At 38.4% G+C, this 24,448-nt stretch overlaps 1 protein-coding gene across 1 annotated transcript in view; it reads right to left on the bottom strand.

Annotated features, from left to right (window-relative positions):
* Lama1 (laminin subunit alpha 1) overlaps positions 1-24,448 on the bottom strand; it is a 160,850-nt gene that overhangs the window by 17,222 nt on the left and 119,180 nt on the right. The window contains exons 44-54 of the mRNA XM_027942923.2: positions 23,500-23,593; positions 14,477-14,593; positions 12,862-13,044; positions 12,409-12,563; positions 10,814-10,957; positions 10,059-10,192; positions 8,985-9,135; positions 7,735-7,859; positions 3,350-3,500; positions 2,295-2,439; positions 1,627-1,768 (exon numbers count right to left, since the gene is read on the bottom strand). Of these exons, the coding sequence (XP_027798724.2) occupies positions 1,627-1,768; positions 2,295-2,439; positions 3,350-3,500; positions 7,735-7,859; positions 8,985-9,135; positions 10,059-10,192; positions 10,814-10,957; positions 12,409-12,563; positions 12,862-13,044; positions 14,477-14,593; positions 23,500-23,593 (1,541 nt within the window). The remainder of the gene's footprint in view (positions 1-1,626; positions 1,769-2,294; positions 2,440-3,349; positions 3,501-7,734; positions 7,860-8,984; positions 9,136-10,058; positions 10,193-10,813; positions 10,958-12,408; positions 12,564-12,861; positions 13,045-14,476; positions 14,594-23,499; positions 23,594-24,448) is intronic.

A 24,448-nucleotide genomic window follows, 5' to 3' on the forward strand; every position in this document is an offset into this window, starting at 1 on the left:
ATTAGAGAACCACTGGGCTGTGGGATCCAGTTTGGACATCTGATGACCCCAGTCCTGGCCTTGACTGCAGGCCTTTCACATGTGACTTTTTTTTTTAATAGTGTGAATAAAACTTAGAACTTAATTTATACATTTCAAAGCTATAAAACTGAAGACAAAGAACCACAAAAGTTTATGTAAATCATTCAAGTTGCAAAGTTAAGCACAAATCAGTGTTAGAAAAGGATCCTAATGTTCCCTCCTTTGTTCATCCAAATTCCTAATGGTCTTTCAACAGTCACATACATCTTTCACTATAATCGCACAAAGGGGGACAGATTCCAGATAAGTTGATGGAAAGCATGTTTTGTTTTGTTTTTAATAACTTCTTTTTATTGGTGCATTATAATTATACATGATAGTGGTATTCATTATGCTGTGTTCCTACATGCACATAGTTTCATCATTCTCAATTCCTATATCCTCTCTTTCCCTCCCTTCCTCCCTCCCCATGATCTGCTTATTCTGCTTTACTGATTTTTCTTTTGTTATTATTATTATATTATTTTAATGAGTATATTGTATATATATATATGTATATATATGAGATTCACTGTGGTATATTTGAACATGGACATAGCATAATTTGGTAGATTTCATTTCCTAGTACTTCCCTGTGCCCTCTGTTCTTACCTCCCTTCCTCTACTTGATTGATCTCATGAAACTGCTCCTTTTTCAAATGCTTTCCCTTGCACCCAGTCTCCACATATGAAAGAAAACCTGGGAACCTTGATTTTCTGGCTTTGGCTTATTTCACTCAGCATATGTTCTCCAGTTCTATCCGTTTACCACAAATATTACAATTTTATCCTTTATGGCTGAGTAAAACGCCATTGTGTATACATACCACATTTTCTTTATCCACTCATCTGTTCATGGGCCCCTAGGCTGGTTTCATATTTAAAAACATTTTTTTTGGCTTTAAAGAGATTATACTACTCTTTAAAACTCGATAGAGGAGTATGGAGTGTGACAGAAAGTGGAGTGTTTCCATATACTGCATAGTTAACAATTTTTAGATGTACTAAAGGCAATAAGTAGAGAATCATTACATATTTTGCAGAAGGCTTGCTTTACTTCCCAACTAATGTGGTATAGAGTACTTCAGATAAAAAAATGGGTTATATAGGTTGAGTTGTGTTCCCCCAAAAGATGCAGCAGTCTTAACCCCCAATATCTGTGAATGTGACCTTATTTGGAAGCAGGATCTGTGCAGAGGTAACCAAGTTAAGATGAGGCCATTAGGGTAGGTCATGATTCAATAAGACTATTGTGCCACTACGAAGGAGCAATTGGACACACAGGACACAGCAGAGGGAAGATGATGTGAAGTCATAGGTAAGATGGCATCTATAAGCTAAGGAGTGCCGGAAGCTACCAGAGTGAGGAGAATAGAACAGATCTGCTTCCGATGACTTTTGCAATCCTGGCCACACCTAGATTTCAGACTTATACCCTCCAGAACTGGGACAGAGTAAGTGTGTACTGTTTCAGCCACATAATTTGTGTTACTCTGTTATAGCAGCTCGGAAAACTAATGTGGTCGGGAATTAGGGACACAAAAATTCTGCAGTTTAATATCATACCTTACAACTCTTGACCAAGGTACTCCGCCTACATAAATCAGGTCCTTTTCTAGTCGATTGAGATCAGAAGATGGTCCTGGAGTTTCCCCTTGCTTGGTCTCCTTATCACTAGTGTCATATGCATCAATAACAGCTAGGAGTCCTAAAGGGAGATTAAAAGGAAGAGATAAATTAAAAATTGCTTTCTTCAGTAAAGTAAAATGCAAACTTCGCTAAACAAATTGATTTACAAAGACATTCTTGAATTCTGCAAACCTGACCAGCTTCTTGACTATTAAATGACAAGAGAAAATCCTTTTTATGAAGGTCAACAAATCCAGAATACATACTTCTAGATGATGGCAGTAGATAGGTGGAAGAAAATAGAATTGCCTGGATTCTTAATTTCAATCCAGCATTTAATGTGAAATAAGGAAACCACAAACTGAATTATCTTATTCTTTCAACAATATGAGTCTCCTCTTGCTTAGCATTCCAAGGACAAGAATGGCTTTCAATTAGAGTGGCATTCAAGGATGTAGTCATTCCCCAGTGGGGTTAAGGTGATGGGCAGGAAAATCACTCAAGTATACCCAGGAAACTAACATAGAGTAAAGACTGCTGACTTTGGAAAGACGTTTATTCTTATGTGAGTGACCAGTATCAGGTGAGTGCATCCATGTACCTACCTTGCTTCCGGTTTCGCTGGAAGGCAATTTTGTACCAGCTTCCATTGTTATACCGTCGGTCTGTCATAAGAACAAGAGGTCCTGAACCCAGGTCAACTGCAACTTTAACTCTACCCTGGACCAGCTCGATGGACAAGAAGTCTTTCTGTAAGGAAGAGAACAGAATTCCTGAGAGCCATGTCTTTATCCCCAAACTTCCTTTCCCTTCAAGTTAGGTGTGGTGAACACCTTCTAAAGTCAAACCAGAAAGACTGGATCTCTTCCCATAGCTAGAAGTCTACTCTACAAAACTAAAAAATGTCCATCATGGCTTCCTAGAACACTCCCCAAATATTAATGAACACTATTCACTGCTATCAAAATCCACAATTCAATAAGAGATCTGGATTCTTTGTGACTTTTTCATTTAAAATGACAAATGGGCCAGTTCTAAAAATAAACCTTGAAGAATGAGAGACAAAGATGACTAACAATGAGATTGCAAAGGACAACATGAAGTCCTATGGATGGGATTCAAAGAAGGCCACTGTGGTCACAATGAATGCAAGATAGTGTTTATACTAAAATTTAAGAATTAGCTTTTAATTGCTATCTACAACAACTGGAAAATGTGTTTCTACTTCATGTTATTCTGCATTTTCCAAAGGTTCTCCATGAGTTTGTATTAATATAATAAATAAATGATATTAAATGGAAAAATTGTATGACATAGATGTGTATATATTATATCAGTTTTTTAGCAAATCTTCAACAAATAAATAATCTTGCAGCAATCTAAATGTACATACAAAGAGGGCTCAGTGCCCCATAGACTCTTTATTATTATTATTATTATTATTATTATTTTTAAGGTACACTGGGGATTTATTCCAGGAGGCACTTTACCACTGATCCACATTCCCCAGCCTCTTTTATTTATTTATTTTTATTTCAAGACAGGGTCTCACTAAGTTGCTGAGACTGGCTTTGAACTTGGGATTCCTTTGCTTCAGCCTCCCAAATCACTGGGATTACAGACATGCACCACCATTTCCAGCCGCCCTGTAAACTCTTACAGTGCCATTTGAAGCCAGGTAGAGAAGAAGACCATTAGGTGAGAAGGTACTAAAGAGCATGATGATCTGAGTCACAGTGGCCCGGAGTGTCTTCTCTACAACAGAGTATCCACTCCCGTCAAAATGGAAGGAAGAGTCTTCATTCTGGGGGCTGCAAAAGAGAAAAGATGAAATACTACCCATTTCCAGGAGGGGAAAGAGCACAAACAGTTGGAGCTACTAAGTTTTCCTTCCTCCAAATCATTTTTTTTGCAGAATCATGGTAGGGTTATTATTTCCATTATTTAATAACAAGTATACAATTGCGGAGGCTCTGCCACAATACAGGCAGAGCCTCCGCGATCTAAAAAAATCTGAAATCTAAAATGCTCCAAAATCTGAAACTTTTTGAGTACCGACATACTTCCACAAATGGAAAATTCCACACCATGAAATGGTTTCACCCCTCAAATTATTTAAAATGTTGTATAAAATGACCTTTAGGCTGTGTATAAGGTATGTATGAAACATAAATGAATTTCCTGTTTAGACTTGGGTCCTACCCCCATGATATCTCATTATAGATATGCAAATATTCCAAAATCTGAAAAAATTCTAAATCCAGAACACTTCTGGTCTCAAGCATTTCAAATAAAGGATGCTCAACCTGCATCTGAAAATATACTCGCCATGAGTTTATGCAAGACAAATGTCCAGGTGCTTCATAATGAAAAGAAAGTTAAGGTAGGCAGAGTTCACCGCAGTAAAAAGAAATTTCTTCACAGGAGGATAATCCTACAAATATTTCTGCTTATCAAAGATATAAGTTTGTTTGTTTGCCCTAATTTCCTTCAATGTCCTTTTTTACTTCTGGTGCTTTCAGAATAGTTTTTATATAGGCTTTTATTACTCTCTGCTGGTTAAAACCAACACTAGGTAAACTGGATTGCAATGAAAAACAAATATGTGCCTATGTCCTGGAAGGATCATTTTTGCAAAGCATCATTGACATCCTCAAAAATCTGCAGGATGAGTCTAAAGCCCTGGATCATATTGAGGTGGATGTGTGGATTTCTAGAGTTATACAATATGGCCCAGAGCAAGACCAGTGTGTTTTGTCCCCACCCCCACCCTCCCGCTCAACATACCTCAAAAGGCTGATTTGATTCACTATTCATTTACAAAGTAATTAATTTGGATGTATCATAATTATGTTTCTATCAAAAATAGTTTTTCTGGAATATAATAGGTCTTGAGAGTGGAACTTGGATGATGATGGTTTTTAGTTATGACTTTGGGCTTTGCCCAGTTGAGAGTGTATCAACAAACCTCACCTCCACACCTCCACACCTCCAAGCAGGGTTGTATATATAACCAATGAAATTGTTTCCATCGATGAAAAAGCAAAACAAAACACCTCAAGGTTTTATGAGACCTCAGGTTTCACATTTATTGCTACCTGCAGTCGTGATTTTTCTAAAAATTTCCATCTTGCAATTTCTTTTATACCTGAAACTATGGTTTAGTTCTTAAATATGCAGCTTTCTAGAAGCATGTTCCATTGCTCTACTTCTTGGCCAATTAGCTTCATGGGACTAAAGACACAAACCCTAGAACCAGACTACTGGGGATCAAATCCCAACCAGTCAGAGGCCCAAGACAGAGCTGACTGATCTGTATCAAAGTCAGCCATGCAAGCTACTATACTACTGTGATAGCCACTCTTAACTAATACACAGATTATTCATGTTAATTAAATACAAGGTTTATCCACATTTACTTCAATGAGAAATGTTAGAACCCGTGGTTAATTCTGTAGTAGCCTTTAAGCATTTAAGAGAGCTGTTTGGGAGGCTGAGGCAGGAGGATTACAAGTTTGAGGCTAGACTGGGCAACTTGGTGAGATCTTGTCTCAAAATAAAATAAAATTAAAATTGGGGCTTGGGATTTAGCTCAGTGGTAGAGTACTTGAACAACATGTGCGAGGCCCCTGGGTTCAATTCACAGTACCACACACACACACACACACAAAAAAAAAAAAGAATTTAAGAGACTATTTATAATTATAAACATGCTAACACTATGTAACGAGGTATAGTAATATATTCAAAGAAGAACAAAGAAGCAATTCCAGATGTACTATTTTAAAAAGAACTTGGGGGTCAAGTAAGTTTGGGTAATGCTGCAACTCTGGCCTCTTCCTGGGACAGGGGTGGCCTGCATGTTAGCATCTTAATAATTAATGGCTATGACAGCCTCATAGCAAAGAAATATGTTTGATTTTTTAACTCAGAGTTTCCCAACCACTTATGATCAGTACACATTCTATAATGCTACTTAAAAAAAGGAAGACCTCTTAGTATCCTACCAAGCAAGTATTATCTACAAATATATATTTTGGAATCCTTGGTCAATAAAGCACAAGAACAGCCATCTGGTTTGTGAGTACCCAACAAAGCATGGTCATTAAATCCAGGGTTGATTGAACCCGTGAGTCCACTTGGCCTTTACAGCTCAGCTGGGTGGCCAGTCCTGCATCAGAAAAACCCCTGAATTAACATCAGAAGGACAGCAGCATCCCCTGACCTTGCAAGCTCATCCTTCAAAGGCTGTGTATAGCAGGGGATCTGGTAGGAGAGGAGGTGTCTCAGGAAAAAACACAGAGGCCACATAGAGAACTGACCTCCTCACCCTAACAAAAGAGAAGAGCCAGCATCATCATTAAATTCACTCCATGCTGCAGTCTAAGTCACTGCTTTAAAAATAACTGATGAAAACAGGGGATCATGTAACAGCTAACGCAGGGGAACGTGTTCAATATTAGAAATATACCATCTCTGCCAAAACTCTCTAACAGTGAGGTTAATGATGTGGGGTCAGTGGAGGGGACATACTCTAAGGGTTGCCGTGCTTTTCAGATTCGAATTATTAAATTGCTGGGAAAACTTCCTTGGTAGACACAGAGCTTAAGAAAAAAGTGATGGACCAGAGTCTGGACACACCTGTGCATTCCACTAAAGTCCTAGAGCATCATTACCACCTTATAAGTTTAGAGCGTTTTTTTAATCATATTTTGCAATTTCAAAGCCTTGATTTCTTCTAACATTCACTATTGAGAAAATACTCCTGACACATTTATCTAGAAAGGAATATACCACTGTAGGCAGACCAGTGAGGAACATCAGGGAGGGGTATCAAACGCAGAAAATATTTTCACATATACGATGTTGTGTATTCTGGGTGGTGGGTAAGATAAGTATGATTATTATTTTTCTTTTCTGGAATAAGAAAGGAAACCTCAGTGAAGTGAAAACATTACCCAAAGTTTCCTAGAGAAATTTGATGGGAGACCTGGATAGTAACCTGTGAAAATTTAGATTCCAAACCCAATGTCCTTTTTAAGTCCTAAAGCTGCTGTAACCAAGATTCTGTGTATGTATAACACACACACACACACACACACACACACACACTTTCCCCTAGTGCTAGGAATTGAACCCAGGGCCTTGTGCACACTAGGCAAATGTTCTACCACTGAGCTACATCTTGGCCCTGGTCAGAATTTTTAAAGCAAGCTAAGCTGGGTAGAGGGGTGGAGCAGCACATAAAAGGTTTAAATTACAAAATCCCATGCTCTGAGCCAGGTGAGAAAGCAGATATGACAATGAGAAAATGAAAACCTAACCCCAAATTCAAGCTGCTTCTGACTGATCTTGTCATGACTCACTGTTAATTACAGATATCTATCTGGACAGAGGCAGCCATTACGTGAGAGAAGATATTTGATGTGATACATTTCTCTAATGTCAAAAGGCAATCTATTGTCTTGACTATTAATGTACTAGAACACAGGTTTTATATACTTTAGGGAATGCAATCATTTTTGTTACGAGGAAGCAGAGTTGAACTGGTGAGATTTAGTTATTAAATGCCTTCAATTATATCAGCTTACACAAAAACATATTAGCTGTTCTTCATTTCCAAATGCATTTTATTCCTAGAATTATAGAACTTGGTTAGCAATAGGAATGTACTTATCTATAAAAATCAACTGCATACACACAAAATTTTCTCTTCCTTGGAGGTATTTTTAGAATAAAAAAGGACAGTGATTTACCCAAGATTTAACTGTGTGTCTCTGAAACAGAAAGTTGTTTGAGAAGATATCTGAAACTTCTAGATTTTAAGATCTAGGTTCTAAACATATAAGACAAGAAAAGCAAAAAGAGCACTTCTTTTTAAGTGCTTAAAAATAACATGCTGCTATGAGCAAATAATCTACAACATATCCTTTGTAATAAGATGATCCATATCATAAACTCCATTCATGCTTGATGCATGTGTAAATTCTTTAAGCAGTTCTCAGATGTAATAATGTGTGCAATTGAGGGGACATATTATATTACCTTGAGAAGCAGCCATCGCACTCGCCCTCTCTTTCCACATAGTTCCAGAGGCCAATGGATTTGCCATTCAGGAAGGCTTCTCCCATGCAGCCTTTAAAATGAGTCACCTTCACTGCAGAAGATTTCTAATGCAAACAAACACAACCCCCATATAGTTGGCATAGAGCATTTGATGCTTCTCCCTGGAGTTCAAATTCTGAGAGAATGGCATTCATAAAAATGGCCCGTGTGGCATCACTGGATTTCCCTCCAGTTGGGAAGTGGCCTCCTAGAGTGAATGTCAACTGAACAGGATCTTAAAGATCACCCCCATTACTAGTGATGTCAGGAGGAAAAGAGAAGTCTGGGAGGATAGGAGATAAAATAGCATCCATAGATATTTGCTGAAAAACATACAAAAAGGCTATTTTAAAATCAAGACCTATGTGACTGGGGTCATGTTTCTCCAAAGAAGGAAATACATAATCAATATTTTGATTATACTAAAATACCTCATGGACACTCAATGCCTTACCCGGGATTGGGCAGAGGGCTGACTTCCTTAAACGTATAAATCTAAGTAAATTTCTAGACAATAGCCACTCTTCGGTATCCCTCTCTTGGGACCCCTCCTCTTTGGGAGCTCTGCTTTCTATTACTCTAATAATTTCTGTTATTTTGCTATCATCCGTGTGTCTGTGGATTTTATTCTTCAAATTCAAGAGACAAAGAACCCAAATCCATGCTCCATGGTAGATTAGGGTTACTGGAGAATAGCCCCTTTTATCGAAGGCAAGGAAACTGAGATCCAAAGAATGTGGTTGGTAGTGAGGGACCATCTGGAGCTGAGACCTGTCCTCCTATGCAGAGCACTAAGACCAACTAATATGACTCTATTTGGTGAGAAGATACTAATTCAATCAAACAAAGAAACACCAGCTCACCCAGGAAACACCAGTTAGTATTTGTCTCCTCTAGATTTAGACTAGAGATGACAGAAATTAATATAGAACATTGGATTTCTTATTTCATTATTGGAAAAGAGGTCAAATAGCAAATTTGGTTTCTTCTCCATTTACACTAGTGATTAAGCATGATCCTTTACCCACAAAACTGGCCCAACTCTGCAGCTGAGCTGTCTTAAGCAAAACAAAAAAAGTAGAAAAATCTTCATCTGCTTGGGATATATTGAAAAATTTAAGCATAGTATTTTTTATACACAGGTGAAAGTGGCCAATCCACCCTGTTCAAACAAACTTTCAGAATGTTACCTTGATTTGTCCCCCAAGTCCTCCAACAAACATTAGTGTTGAATTGTTTACATCCAGCACATTAGCCATTCCAGGGGATTTACTTGTTTTCATTGGTGGCTTTTGAGTTGAGCTCATTTCCTTTACACTCAATGAACCAACGTTTCCAAACCTGAGGGTCACACAATTGCAAAAGGGACTTTCAGAATCTTTTATCATCACACAGGTATCCACATCTCTCTCGTACACAGTCCCCTGCTTCTCTCCAGACCCGCAGCTAGTCTCCCTGTTTTCAGTCTTGCCCAGTCCACCTGCAGTTTACTCCCCAAAATCTTGTAAAAAAGAGTTGTGTCTCTGTGTTGCTTCCCTGTTTAAAGCAGTTACAGATGAGTTAAACCACATTTGCATACAATTCACTCCCCTTCAATATGGCACCATTTTTTTTTTGTAAAAAATGAAGAAAAAAATTCCAACAACAGAACATCAACAATAAACATAATGTTTACAGAAAAGTGGAAAGAAAGATACAGTTAAAGCTGCTCAGAATTAGTTACTCTGGGAGGAGACTTTAAAATTAAGAAGTTTACTTGTGTTTGAACTAAAAAAAAATTTATTGATGCCATATGGGACTCACTGTTACATATCTGTACATGCTCACAATGGAACAATATAATTTGGCTGCATCTGAATTTTAGGAAAATGTAGTTCCAATGGCATCTTCATCCTCTGTTCTCTTCTACCCACATGCCACCACCAGATCCATGGAATTTCTTTCAGGGTATATTTTACTCCTCTCTACTGGGGAGGACTAAATGTTTTATTAGGTTAGCTGCCTTGGATTTAGAGTTTCTATCAGTTATAAAAATATTCTAAACTTCTAAAGTTTTTTTCTTTCAATAGTTGCTTTTGGTAACAAAGTTTATTTCATCTGTAATAAGAAAAAATTTTCTGTAGTTAATCTAAGCCAAGTGTTCTTTGATTATCTGACTTTCCAGAAGTTTCAAAGTCTATTCATTACATGATGTTGCAAGCATGTGATTACTTATAAGATACAGTTTAAATATAAGGGATGCTTCGAGGAACCCTCTCTGCTACCTGGTTGCATGGATGCTGTACCACTGGTTGTCGTCAATGGGAAAGTCTGGAAATTCCAGCCGTGTGGACCCAGAGCCCACATCCCAGAGGAAGGCCACTTTCCCCCGTCGCATCTCCACTGCAAGGAAATCAGACTAGGGAGCGGGACACAAGGGGGATGAGTTTACACACTGATAATTTGCATGAACACTTTAAAGAATGAATTCTTACAGCTTTTTCTCTACTCTTTAAAAAATAAAAACAAAATGGCTATCTATTTTAGCAGTGCTGAGGATGGAAAACAGGGCCTTGACATGTTAGGCAAGCAGCTCTGCACTAGCTACATACTCAGCCCCAAGAGGCTATGGTCTTTTATCAAGTTCCTTTCCATAGGCAATTACTTTTGTAGTTTATTTTATTTTATTCTTGGTCCTGGGTATTGAACCCAGGGTACTTTACCACTGAGCTACATTCCCAGCTCTCCACTCCCTGCTCCCCCTTTTTTTTTTTTTTAATTTGAGAAGACTCCCCCGACCCTAAGCTGCTCAGGCTGGCCCTGAACTTGTGATCTTCCTGCCTGAGCCTCCCAGGTAGATGGGATCACAGGTGTATGCCACTGCACCCTGCTGCTGTTTCTAATCTAACACTACCATTTTAGCAAAGCGTGTTACCTGTGGGAAAATTAATGTTTTCATGAAAATCCTATTTTTCCATCAAAAAAGTATTGATTAGGGAAATTCAAACATTCACAAATATCCAATGTTGCTCTCACTTACACTGGTGCTGCTACCAAGGTAGAAAAGCAGGTTGTCGGGTTCAGGTGTCTTAACATTCAGTGTCAAGGTGTTATAGTTACTAGAAGAAATCTGAGGCTGGTATGCCCGGATACAGTCTCTGTCAGCAGCCACAGCGACTTTAATCTGCAGTAGGAAGAGGAAAGGGTCCTCATTGTTTAGTGATCCAGTGGCAGCTCTCCAGCAGGTCAAAAGTATTATTTCAATTTTCACTTTAAGTTTCCTCTCTTGGTGACATAGAAGGCTTTGGGTTTCATAAAGTGAGGAATCAGACTGTGATGAAAATTATTTTATTTGGTCAAAATAAAACATGGGAAAACAGGGAAAGCCAGTTTAATGATTTTTTAAAAAGAATTTAGCCTTTATTTTTTATTTATTTGTTTTTTAGGTGGTGCTGAGGATTGAACCCAGTGCTTCACCCATGCTAGGCAAGTGCTCTACCACTGAGCTACAACCCCAGATTTTTTAACAGGGTATTTTATATACGAAATTGTCTTGCTCAAATGAGACAGTAAGGTCCTTAAAGACAAGGACCTTATGACCTTGAATCTTTCCATTGACCCACAGAGGATATTTGATGACCATTTGTCAAGTAAATGCAAGGGAAATATATTTCTTCACTCAGTAAATATTTATGGAGCAAGTGATGCACTTACCAATTAACAATTTCTCCAACTAACAATTATTCCTGTGTGTCTTAACCTTAAAGATTCTTAGTTTGTATTAATCATGGTGTTTGGAATCATCCCTTGGACTTATATTCCCTTAGCAACTGTAACTAGAACAGGTGGAAGCCAGAGCTCATGTAAATCTGTGTCCCTTTTCCAACAGTGAAGACTCTGGATGGAAAACAGAGCCCAGAGCTCCTTCTCCTTGCCTGGAAGCTGCAACAGGATTAACATGAAGACCAGAGGTCATGTTCATCCTCTGTAAAGGCCCATGAGCACCGTTGCACATATTCTCGAAAATCTTATTATTTGCCTGAAACATCTCTTTAGAAGACAGCCAGCACTGTGTGCCATGAATGGCTATCAAACATTTTATCAGCTTTGAACTTCTCCAGGGGTCAATATTTGAGGCCTTTAGTGATGTGAATTTGTGTAGCACTTCTGTGTACACAAACTTTTTTCTCAAGACTCCTGCAGGATGAGGCCCATACTGCACATTCTCAAGAGCACTTGGGTTATTAAAGTTAAATTGGCAAAATGAAGCAACAGCACCAAATGCAACCAATGAAACTGAGAGTGATATCAACACCTTAGATGTAATGTCTTCTCCACCATGTAGCTTAATAGTTACGAAGCGAGGCTATAATCATAAAGATATGCAGGTTGCTAGCAATCTTTTGGAACATTCTGAAGCAAAGCAGAACTCAGAAGAAAAAGTCTACTTATTGGCTTTAAAGATACTAAGACAAGGTTAGGAGGAAGCTGGGATTATTGAGTTCCAAGTCTGCAAGTTCTAGGGAAGCTGGGGTGACTGAGAGCCAAGTCCATAGGAATTCTCTGGAATTTAGTGTTGCCAAGAGCCTGGGCTACAGGGGTGTGGGGCATTTCTGAGGGCCCCACTCTACTCACAGAAGCTGCTTGTCTCCGTGCCTGGTTGATCAGCAGTCTAATTTCTGATAAATTTCTGCTCAGGTTTTCCTGTAACGTCTTCAAAGGCTTCAGCCGATCAAATAAAAGGTTGGCTTGTGTTTCCATGTCTTTAACTTTTCTTCCAGCCAACAGGGCTAACAAATACAAGGAGGTGAAGGATGGCAAGAGAGTTGGGGAGGAGAAAAGAAGATAAATTATTCATTAGTCATGCAGTGGATAAAACAGAATATCCTAATAATCCATCCTTGAAATTTGGAAAATATATGAAAAATGCACTGGCCATATGCACTCCCCAAGGCCCTTCTCTTTCTCTGCAAATGCTAATCCAGGTGGTAGCACATTTTTCTCTTTTAGGAATGCTGCTTGTGAACAGGGAACCATTATACGTCAAGCCAGCAGACTTTCAAAACCAGAGGGAGACCCCTGGCATACTGGTCACTGTGGAGTCTTGCAGAAGTTCATTCGTCTCTTGCAATGTGGTGTTCATCCTGGACAGGCCAGTTGAGGTGTTAAACAGCTTCTGGCTCAGACCCACGACATCCTTCAGTGTACTCAATGCACTCTGGTTGGCAGACATGGCTAGCTCTTTGGTTTTGGTTCCTTTGACTCTCACACCTAAAATGAAAGAATATTCAAGCATGCAGTCAGGTGAAGACACACTGAGAAAAGTGTAAAACTACAACAAATGCCATTATTACACAGAAACATGTTATGGTAATTTTCTTGATTGTTAAAAAAAACAAAACTACTTGTTTTTCGTGGCAAATATTAAGACTCCCTATCATATGCTCTAGTGCATCCATGTAGGGACACATGAAATAATTTGGATAAAAATCCTCTGGAATATGACTTTAGTACACAATTGATCACAAAAGCAATGGTGAATGGCCCTATTGTAGTTTCTTATGTAGTAGACAGAACTTCTCTATTTGTCCCCTCTTCATCAAACATATTCTCCATCCACATCTTTCCATATTGCATAAGAAAATTCTTGAACTTAAGTCTGTGGTCCAGGGCTAGAAAAAGTGGTATCTGCCCACAGCACAACATGACCTGGCTGCTTGAAATAACCACAGAATAGAGACAAAATGGTCATTAAAGGTAATGCAGGATCCAGAGATTCAAGAAAGATCTCTGAGGATTTTTTAAAAGGCATTATTATGCATTTTAAAAATGTTTAATTAATGTGGGGTAAAATAATTTTAGAAGAAACTGGATAAAGGCATATAACTATTCTACTGATTGGTCTAATAACATTTCTGTAAGTTTGAGTTACTTTCAGAGAAAAAGTTGAGTGTATATATTATTATCCTTGAAAAAAATGTAAGGGAAAAGGAAAAAGAAATGTCCAGAATAGATAATGTTCCACTGATTCAAGGTGAGAAGTTAAGACCAGCATACAGGAGCTATAGAGGCAGAAATGTCTAGTGAGAATTAAAAAGAATTCATATGCAGAATAAAAGAGAAGTTTGGGGGGATGGTAAGTAGCACATTGCAGCACTTTAAAAAATTATCCTCTTTAAAATTGTAATGAGTCCTGAATTTCCAAACCATCAATATTAACATGATCAATGGACCTATTTCTGAATGTTGATTGCCTCAAGAAGGAAGATTACCAGGCAAGAATTCTTTAATTCTCCCCATTTGTAATGAATCTGGCATCCCCTCTCAATGTCAGGGAAAAATGTTCTCTATTTTCTTTACTTATTGATCTCCTGTAATGACCCTTCTTTAACCTAAGCATGTGTCAAACACACTTTCAAAGTAAGCAATTAATGTGGTAGTATAGTCTCTACAGCTTTTTGTATACAGTTTGTAAGAATATAATTCTAGTATTTCAGTGCAGGTGTTCTGATGTTATTTAAAAAAAAACACAGTGGATCTTCTGTTCCAAATCATATTCATTTGCAAATATAAATTTCATCCATCTCAGTCTCATTTTTAAGCTTGGGCTCCTAATCAGACTTGGGGCAGGACTTCCTCATGCCTCTGTGTAATGCTTTTACAAGAAAATATTAATTGAAACAAGGAACTCCTCTCTACTTACCTTCAGGAATTGCTCTAAGTATCAAGAGTGATGCATTGGTCTGTCTAGTAATTTCATCTGCATTCTCTTGAAATCCATTTGCCCTGTGTCTCAATTTACTCAGCTTCAAAGTATTACCTATTTAAAAGAGGAAGAGTGTTTTCCTTTTTAGGTTAGCCTTCTAAGAAGCTGCCCAGGCGATAGCTTTATCATTTCCAATCTGTCTACAGAATCAATAGGTTTCTAAATACACCCCAATATTGAATGTTTTCCCAACATTATAGAAATTAAGAGTGTGTTTTTAGCTGGCTTGATCAATTTTCTCCTTTCCCTGAAGTCTTTCTTGCCAATATTTTTTCTTTCATTTCTTGCTCCAAGGTGAGCTCAAGGGTGAAGAAATGTTCCCATCACTGTCTCTATCACCCACTGATTTCCTTTCTGCTTCTAAATCTTGGCCACTTTTCTTTCTCTAGGTTGTCAGATCCCCCTGGGGCTCCTCCCTGGGAACTTCCTTCACATTCCCCCACCGGCTTCCCCACCACTCCTCTGCCCCTTTCTGTTCCCTCCTGACCCCGCAGCTAGGCTTTCTTTCCTTCAAGTCTCATCAACCCTGTTTAATCAAAGCTTTTACTTTGAATGTTTCTGTTCACCACACACAATCACACTGGATTTTGAACACGCGGTCGAAACAAGACATTTTAATTGCCAGGAATTTCATCATTTCATGGGCTGTGAAGTTGCTTAACCTGTGTCAGTGGAAACCAAGGCTCATCAATATGGATGCTGGAGTTTGTGACTGAGCATTATGCATTATTTATTCTGTGAGATGACAGCATAAATTCAAGCCCTTGGTTCAGAAAACTAGGAAGGATCCAGTAATAGACTTGGAAATAATCTGAAAAAGCTATCAGCTTTGTGCATGGCCCACTGCTACAGAGAAAGCCTGGATATTTTTTTATATATTAGAATATGCTAGATCCAACATGGTGGCGGGCGCGGAGAGATCAAGTCTCTGACCTCTTCAGCTGTGCGGGCATAGGGAGTCTTAAACCGTCTAAATGCTGTTTGCTCAGGATCACTAGGCAATGCTGAGCTGACATGGATCTGGGGCGAACAGTCTGGGCCTCTCAGAACACACACCGAGCCCGGATCGGCTGAATTCAAGCTCCTGGTCACCTGCATCTCGCAGACAAACCGCTGTGACTCAGCACTAAACGATCCCGCTGAAAAAACTGGTCGGCCTTTCTGAACCTGCGGAGGTTAATACCAACCGAGCCTTCATAGGCAGTGGCCACAGGATTGAGACGGGGCTTGGAAGAGCCAGTCAGGACCCACCCGTTGCATTGGTCACCCGGCAAAGGGAACGAACTGTCGCCATTCGCATGGGATACCACCATGGCAGAGAACTGACGTCACCAGAATGCGGTGGAGGAGATAACTTCATTGAAACCGGTGGCGACAGGTGTGTAACCCCCTAGCCCTCCCTCTCCACACAGCGGGGAAACCTTAAGGGCCCCTCCCAGCTCTCCCGTGAGCACGATAGTCAGACCGAGGGAATCAGAAGTGGCGCGGGACCCGTGGCGCGGAATCCCTGGCTACCGCTCCCACCAGTGCTGACAACTGAGGTCTCTTGCACCAGCTCCAGGGGGCGTGGCTACCGGAGGGCAAGCAAAATATGCTGAGGGTTCTCAGCCCAAGCTCCACAAACTTAGGGTCTGAGGGAATGGCAAACAGGGAGAGTGTGCCCAGTCGTTCATGAAAATAGGGCTCCCGGGAGCAGCAGACCTGGTGGGTAGCCAGTATTGTGGTGAACGTCACTGATGAACGGGGCCTGGCTTGAGGAAAAGTGGGAAAGTGACTAGACACAAGAGAAGGCCCTAGGCACTCAGGATTGGAGACCCGCCCAGTCTGGGAGGAGGAGCTGCTGCACAGAGATTGGTTCCCGCGTATTGAGAGGAGAAGCTTGGCCCTGTGGGCACAGCTCCACCTACTGGAAGAGAAGTTAATCAAACTCTAAGACTGCATTTATTAAATTTTTTTTTATTATTTGGGTTTTTTTTCATTTTCATTTTTTTTTAATTTTTTAAAATTTTTTTTATTATTTTTTATTTTTATTTTTTTTTAATTTTTTTTCTATTTTTTTTCTTTTGTCTTTTAATTTCTTTACAATTTCCTTATTCCCCATTCCTTGAATTCTACCTGCTTACTCTCATTCTCTTTAGTGACTTCTTCCCTTCCCTTCTAATACCTTTCCTTCCAAGCATCAAATAAATTTATAGGAGTAAATAGTAACTCAGCAAACAGAACAAGAAGTAACATGAACAGCATGAAAAAGCAAGGAAGAAAAGGAGTACAAACAATGCAGGACAGCCTAAATATTCAGGAGGACCTAGAGGCATCAGAAAAATGGTCAAATAAAGAACTCAAGGAATACCTTAGACAGATGGAATGGAATCTTAAAGAGGATATGAGACCGCAAATTCAAACATTGAAAGAACACATTGAAAATGAATTAAATAAACAGATAAAAGAAGCAAATAAGCATCTTTATCAGGAGATAGAGATTATTAAAAAAAATCAAACAATAATTCTAGAAATGAAGGAAACTATAAACCAAATTAAAAACTCATATGAGAGTATCACTAACAGAGTGGAGCAAGTAGAAGCCAGAACGTCAGATAATCAAAACAAAATATATCATCTTGAAAAGAGTCTAGCCAACTCAGAAAGGCTGGTAAAAAATCACGAGAAAAACATCCAAGAGATATGGGATAACATAAAAAAACCAAACTTAAGTGTCATCGGGATAGAGGAAGGTATAGAGGTTGAAACCAAGGGAATGAGCAACCTGCTGAATGAAATAATTATAGAAAACTTTCCAGAAATAAAAAAGGAAACGGATATACAAATTGTAGATGCATACAGGACACCGAGCATAAAAATCACAGTAGACCAACACCAAGACACATTGTTATGAAGATATCCAATATACAGAACAAAGAGAAAATATTAAAAGCTACAAGAGAAAGGAGGCAGATTACATTCAGGGGTAAACCAATAAGGTTAACAACGGATTTTTCATCACAGACGCTGAAAGTGAGAAGATCGTGGAACAACGTATTTCAAACACTGAAAGACAATGGATGCCAACCAAGAATTTTGTATCCAGCAAAATTAAGCTTCAGGTACGACAACGAAATAAAAATCTTTCATGATAAACAAAAGTTAAAAGAATTTGCAGCCAGAAAACCAGCATTGCAAAGCATCTTCAGCAAAACACTACATGAGGAAAAAATGAAAAACAATAACCAAAACCAACAGTGGGAAGTACCTTAGTAAAGACAGAGGGCGGGGGGAAAGCTAATCATGGAGAAACAAACCAAATTAAAAAAAAAAAAGATAAATAATCAAACATGGCTGGAAGTACAAACCATATATCAATAGTAACTCTAAATGTTAATGGCTTAAACTCTCCAATAAAGCGACATAGGCTGGTAACATGGATTAAAAAAACAAATCCAACAATATGCTGCCTCCAGGAGACACATCTGATTGGAAAAGATATACACAGGCTGAAGGTGAAATGTTGGGAAAAAAATATACCACGCACACGGTCCTCGTAAGCAAGCAGGGGTGGCCATCCTCATATCGAATAAAATCGACTTCAAGACTAAATTAATCAAAAGGGATAAGGAAGGACATTATATACTGTTAAAAGGAACCATTCACCAACAAGACATAACAATTATCAATATTTATGCACCAAATAAGGGTGCTGTGACGTTCATAAAACAAATTCTCCTCAAGTTCAAGAATCAAATAGACCACAACACAATAATTATGGGTAACTTCAACACACCTCTCTCACCATTGGACAGATCCTCCAAACAAAAGTTGAATAAAGAAACTATAGAACTCAATATCACAATCAACAACCTAGACTTAACTGACATATATAGAATATATCAACCATCATCAAGTGGATATACTTTTTTCTCAGTAGCACATGGATTCGTCTCAAAAATAGACCATATATTATGCCATAGGGCAACCCTCAGTAAATATAAAGGGGGTGGAGATAATACCATGCATTTTATCTGATTATAATGGAATGAAACTGGAAATCAATGATAAAAGAAGGAAGGAAAAATCCTACATCACATGGAAAATGAACAATATGTTACTGAATGATCAATGGGATACAGAAGACATAAAGGAGGAAATCAAAAAATTCTTAGAGATAAAAGAAAATACAGACACACCATATTGGAATCTATGGGACACAATGAAAGCAGTTTTAAGAGGGAAATTCATCGCCTGGAGGTCATTCCTCAAAAAAAGAAAAAAACCAACATATAAATGAGCTCACACTTCATCTCAAAGCCCTAGAAAAGGAAGAGCAAAACAACAGCAAATGTAGCAGAAGGCAAGAAATAATTAAAATCAGAGCGGAAATCAACGGAATTGAAACAAAAGAAACTATTGAAAAAATTGACAAAACTAAAAGTTGGTTCTTCAAAAAAATAAATAAGATCAACAGACCCTTAGCCATGCTAAAGAAGAGAAGAAGAGAGAGAACTCAAATTACTAACATACGGGATGAAAAAGGCAATATCATAACAGCTGCTACAGAAATACAGAAGATAATTAGAAATTATTTTGAAACCCTATATTCCAATAAAATAGATGATAGTGAAGACATCAATAAATTTCGTAAGTCATATGATTTGTCCAGACTGAGTCAGGAGGATACACACAATTTGAACAGACCAATATCAATGGATGAAATAGAAGAAGAAATCAAAAGACTACCAACCAAGAAAAGCCCAGGACCGGATGGGTATACAGCAGAGTTTTACAAAACCTTTAATGAAGAATTAATACCAATACTTTTCAAGTTATTTCAGGAAATAGAAAAACAGGGAGCTCTTCCAAGTTCATTCTATGAGGCCAACATCACCCTGATTCCGAAACCAGACAAAGACACCTCAAAGAAAGAAAACTACAGACCAATATCTCTAATGAACCTAGATGCAAAAATCATCAATAAAATTCTGGTGAACCAGATACAAAAACACATCAAAAAAATTGTGCACCATGATCAAGTAGGATTCATCCCTGGGATGCAAGGATGGTTCAATATATGGAAATCAATAAATGTTATTCACCACATCAATAGACTTAAAGATAAGAACCATATGATCATCTCGATAGATGCAGAAAAAGCATTCGACAAAGTACAGCATCCCTTTATGTTCAAAACATTAGAAAAACTAGGGATAACAGGAACTTACCTCAACATTGTAAAAGCTATCTATGCTAAGCCTCAGGCTAGCATCATTCTGAATGGAGAAAAATTGATGGCATTCCCTCTAAAATCTGGAACAAGACAGGGATGCCCTCTATCACCACTTCTATGTAATATAGTTCTCGAAACACTGGCCAGAGCAATTAGACAGACAAAAGAAATTAAAGGCATAAAAATAGGAAAAGAAGAACTTAAAATATCACTATTTGCGGAAGACATGATTCTATACCTAGAAGACCCAAAAGGGTCTACAAAGAAACTACTAGAACTAATAAATGAATTCAGCAAAGTGGCAGGATATAAAATCAATACGCATAAATCAAAGGCATTTCTGTATATCAGCGACAAAACTTCTGAAACGGAAATGAGGAAAAACACCCCATTCACAATATCCTCAAAAAAAATAAAATACTTGGGAACCAACCTAACAAAAGAGGTGAAAAGATTTATACAATGAAAACTACAGAACCCTAAAGAGAGAAATAGAAGAAGATCTTAGAAGATGGAAAAATATACCCTGTTCATGGATAGGCAGAACTAACATCAAAATGACGATATTACCAAAGGTTCTCTATAGGTTTAATGCAATGCCAATCGAAATCCCAATGGCATTTCTTGTAGAAATAGATAAAGCAATTATGAAATTCATATGGAAAAATAAAAGACCCAGAATAGCAAAAGCAACTCTAAGCAGGAAGTGTCAATCAGGCGGCATAGCGATACCAGATTTCAAAAACTATACTACAGAGCAATAGTAACAAAAACAGCATGGTACTGGTACCAAAACAGGCGGGTGAACCAATGGTACAGAATAGAGGACACAGAGACTAATCCACAAAGTTACAACTATCTTATATTTGATAAAGGGGCTAAAAGCATGCAATGGAGGAAGGATAGCATCTTCAACAAATGGTGCTGGGAAAACTGGAAATCCATATGCAACAAAATGAAACTGAATCCCCTTCTCTCGCCATGCACAAAAGTTAACTCAAAATGGATCAAGGAGCTTGATATCAAATCAGAGACTCTGCATCTGATAGAAGAAAAAGTTGGCTCCGATCTACATATTGTGGCGTCGGGCTCCAAATTCCTTAATAGGACACCCATAGCACAAGAGTTAATAACAAGAATCAACAAATGGGACTTACTTAAACTAAAAAGTTTTTTCTCAGCAAGAGAAACAATAAGAGAGGTAAATAGGGAGCCTACATCATGGGAACAAATTTTTACTCCTCACACTTCAGATAGAGCCCTAATATCCAGAGTATACAAAGAACACAAAAAATTAAACAATAAGATAACAAATAACCCAATCAACAAATGGGCCAAGGACCTGAACAGACACTTCTCAGAGGAGGACATACAATCAATCAACAAGTACATGAAAAAATGCTCACCATCTCTAGCAGTCAGAGAAATGCAAATCAAAACCACCCTAAGATACCATCTCACTCCAGTAAGATTGGCAGCCATTATGAAGTCAAACAACAACAAGTGGTGGCGAGGATGTGGGGAAAAGGGTACACTTGTACATTGCTGGTGGGACTGCAAATTGGTGCGGCCAATTTGGAAATCAGTATGGAGATTCCTGGGAAAGCTGGGAATGGAACCACCATTTGACCCAGCTATTGCCCTTCTTGGTCTATTCCCTGAAGACCTTAAAAGAGCATACTATAGAGATACTGCTACATCGATGTTCATAGCAGCACAATTCACAATAGCTAGACTGTGGAACCAACCTAGATGCCCTTCAATAGATGAATGGATAAAAAAATGTGGCATTTATACACAATGGAGTATTACTGTGCACTAAAAAATGACAAAATCATGGAATTTGCAGGGAAATGGATGGCACTAGAGCAGATTATGCTAAGTGAAGCTAGCCAATCCCTAAAAAACAAATGCCAAATGTCTTCTTTGATATAAGGAGAGCAACTAAGAACAGAATAGGGAGGAAAAGCATGAGAAGAAGATCACCATTAAACAGGGTTGAGAGGGCGGAGGGAAAGAGAGAGAGAAGGGAAATTGCATGGTAAAGGAAGGAGACCCTCATTGTTATACAAAATTACATATAAGAGGACGTGAGGGGAAAGGGGAAAAAAAACAAGAGAGAGAAATGAATCACAGTAGATGGGGTAGAGAGAGAAGATGGGAGGAGAGGGGAGGGGAGGGAAGGGGGGATAGTAGAGGATAGGAAAGGCAGCAGAATACAACAGACACTAGTATGGCAATATGTAAAAAAGTGGTTGTGGAACCGATGTGAATCTGCAATATGTATACGGGGTAAAAATGGGAGTTCATAATCTGCTTGAATCAAATGTATGAAATATGATATGTCAAGAGCTTTGTAATGTTTTGAACAACTAATAATAAAAAAAGGAATAAAAAAATTAAAAAAAAAATAAAAAAAAAGAGAAATAGACTACACCTTGTGAAGGGAAGAAACAAATTTTGGCCACGTTTGCAATCTACCACAGCTACTTCAAATTGGATTTATTACTTGTGCTCCAACTGCCAAGACAAATAAAGCTTTTTAAAAAGTGAAAAAAAAAATAGAATATGCTAAGGTAAAAATCACATGATATGTGTTAGCATCCACATATCAGAGAGAACATTTCGGCCTTTGTTTTTTTGGGACTGGCTTATTTCATTTAGCATGATAATAGTCTCCGCTACCATCATGCTAACACACAATAACGGTGGGGAGGGAAGAATAGAAGTTTGTTGGATTAGACCAAAGGGAATGAAGGTAAAGGAGAAGGGATGGGTATAGGAAAAACAGTAGAATGAATCGGACATAGCTTTCCTATGTTCATATATGAATACACGACCAATAAAACTCCGCGTCATGTACAATCACAAGAATGAGAAATTATACTCCATGTATGTATACTATGTCAAAATACACTCTATCGTCATGCATCTCTAAAAACAACACATAAAAAAATCATGGAATTCTTGGGGAAAAACAAAAATAGGGCACTACTTTGTTTTTAAAAATGTGTAATCCCTTCATCCGTCCTTATGTGTATAACTGGGATGTAATAAGTGAATTTGTTGCTTATCTCAAATGAATATTTCATTTTTAAGGAAAAAATTAAAAATCACATTATATGTTATCAAAAATGTATGCCTATATAGTTTATCTTACACAATAGGTTCTTGCTGCCATTTTTTGTTATGCTTTTTGGATGGATAGCTCTTACACATGATAAATAATTGCTTCTTGAAGTAATTCCTAATAAAAACTAAATTACATGTTTTTTAAAAAAATTGATAAATCAATTATTATTTAATTCAGTGACTGTCTAATGGGAACCTATCATGAAGCTAGTAACATGATACTAGCCCTGCCAGAAAGGCAAGAGAAGTACCAAACATGATGTATCTCTTCAAGGAACTGGGAAATGATGAATCAAATAGAGGAGCGCTTGCAAGCAGTGAGAACTTAACCAACTCTAGGAAGAACAGAGAAGGCTCTAAGCTCAAGCAATAAGTGAAGGATTTGGTCGGTAAGGAAGGCTGTATGCTGGTGGAGCAGGCAAACTCCAATATGTGATACTGCGAGAATAAAATACAAAATCATACAAGGTCCAGATGACAGGGAACTGAAATATTCATGTGGCAAAGAAATATGAAGCTTCACATTACTCCAGGAAATGAGAACCCAGAATGTTCTTTGAGACGCTCAGAGATGTGTCTTCTTCACTCTGCTTTGTCCAATTAATACACTGACCTTGGTGCTTCCTGTTGAGGTTGTTGCTTTCGCTTAGAAACCTGGAACTGCGCTGCAGAGCTGCTGACCCATTAGAAAGGAGGGATTCTGAGAACTGAAAAACAGAACAGCTTAAACCTGGTGACCACAGGGCAGTGTGGAATCCTGCTGGGGACAGAGAAAGCCACCCTGTAAGAACAGCCTCTAGTTAGAGCCTCCTTTCCAAACAAGAATGTCAACCAGAGAACAGGAGGGACCATTCAGTATGAGGAAAGAACAGGAATACATTGTTAAATGTATAAAGGAGGACAGCCATTATAAAAAGATTTTCACTGGGCTTGGTGGCATATCTCTATAATCCCAGCAACTTGGAGGCTAAGGCAGGAGGATTGCAAGTTCAAGGCCAGCCTCAGCAACTTAGTGAGATCCTGTCTCAACAAAGAAAAAGGGGGGAGGGGGAAAGAGCTGGGGATGTGGCTTTGTGATTAAAGCATCTGAGTTCAATCCCCAGCACCAAAAAAAAAAAAAAAAAAAAAAAAAAAAAATTCACTACAAGAAACATGAGTCACATAGATATCAGGTGGCATTATTGTTTTTAATCATAAGGAATAGTGAGATTTTCCTTATTTCTTCAATCCTAGTCTCTAGTGTTCAAAAAGAAGAACTTATGACTATTAAAAATTTATAATGAGCTGGGCATGGGGGCATATGCCTGTAGTCCCAGCTATTTGGGAGGCTGAAGCAAGAGATTCACTTGAGCCCTGGGCTTTGAGACTAGCCTGGGCATAGCAAGACCCTGTCTCTTAAAAAAAATCAATTTAAATCAAAATGTGTATCATATGATAACAGAAGCCATTACCAGATTCCACCAGAAAAGAATGTGAGTATATATTTGAGCCATTAAGTCTTTACTCAAGATCCTTCTAGAACAATCTCCCCTAGTGCCCCCAAAAGGAAGGTATACCCTGAA

This window comes from Marmota flaviventris, chromosome 16 (genome assembly GCF_047511675.1).
Source record: "Marmota flaviventris isolate mMarFla1 chromosome 16, mMarFla1.hap1, whole genome shotgun sequence".
NCBI classification, from domain to species: domain Eukaryota; kingdom Metazoa; phylum Chordata; class Mammalia; order Rodentia; family Sciuridae; genus Marmota; species Marmota flaviventris.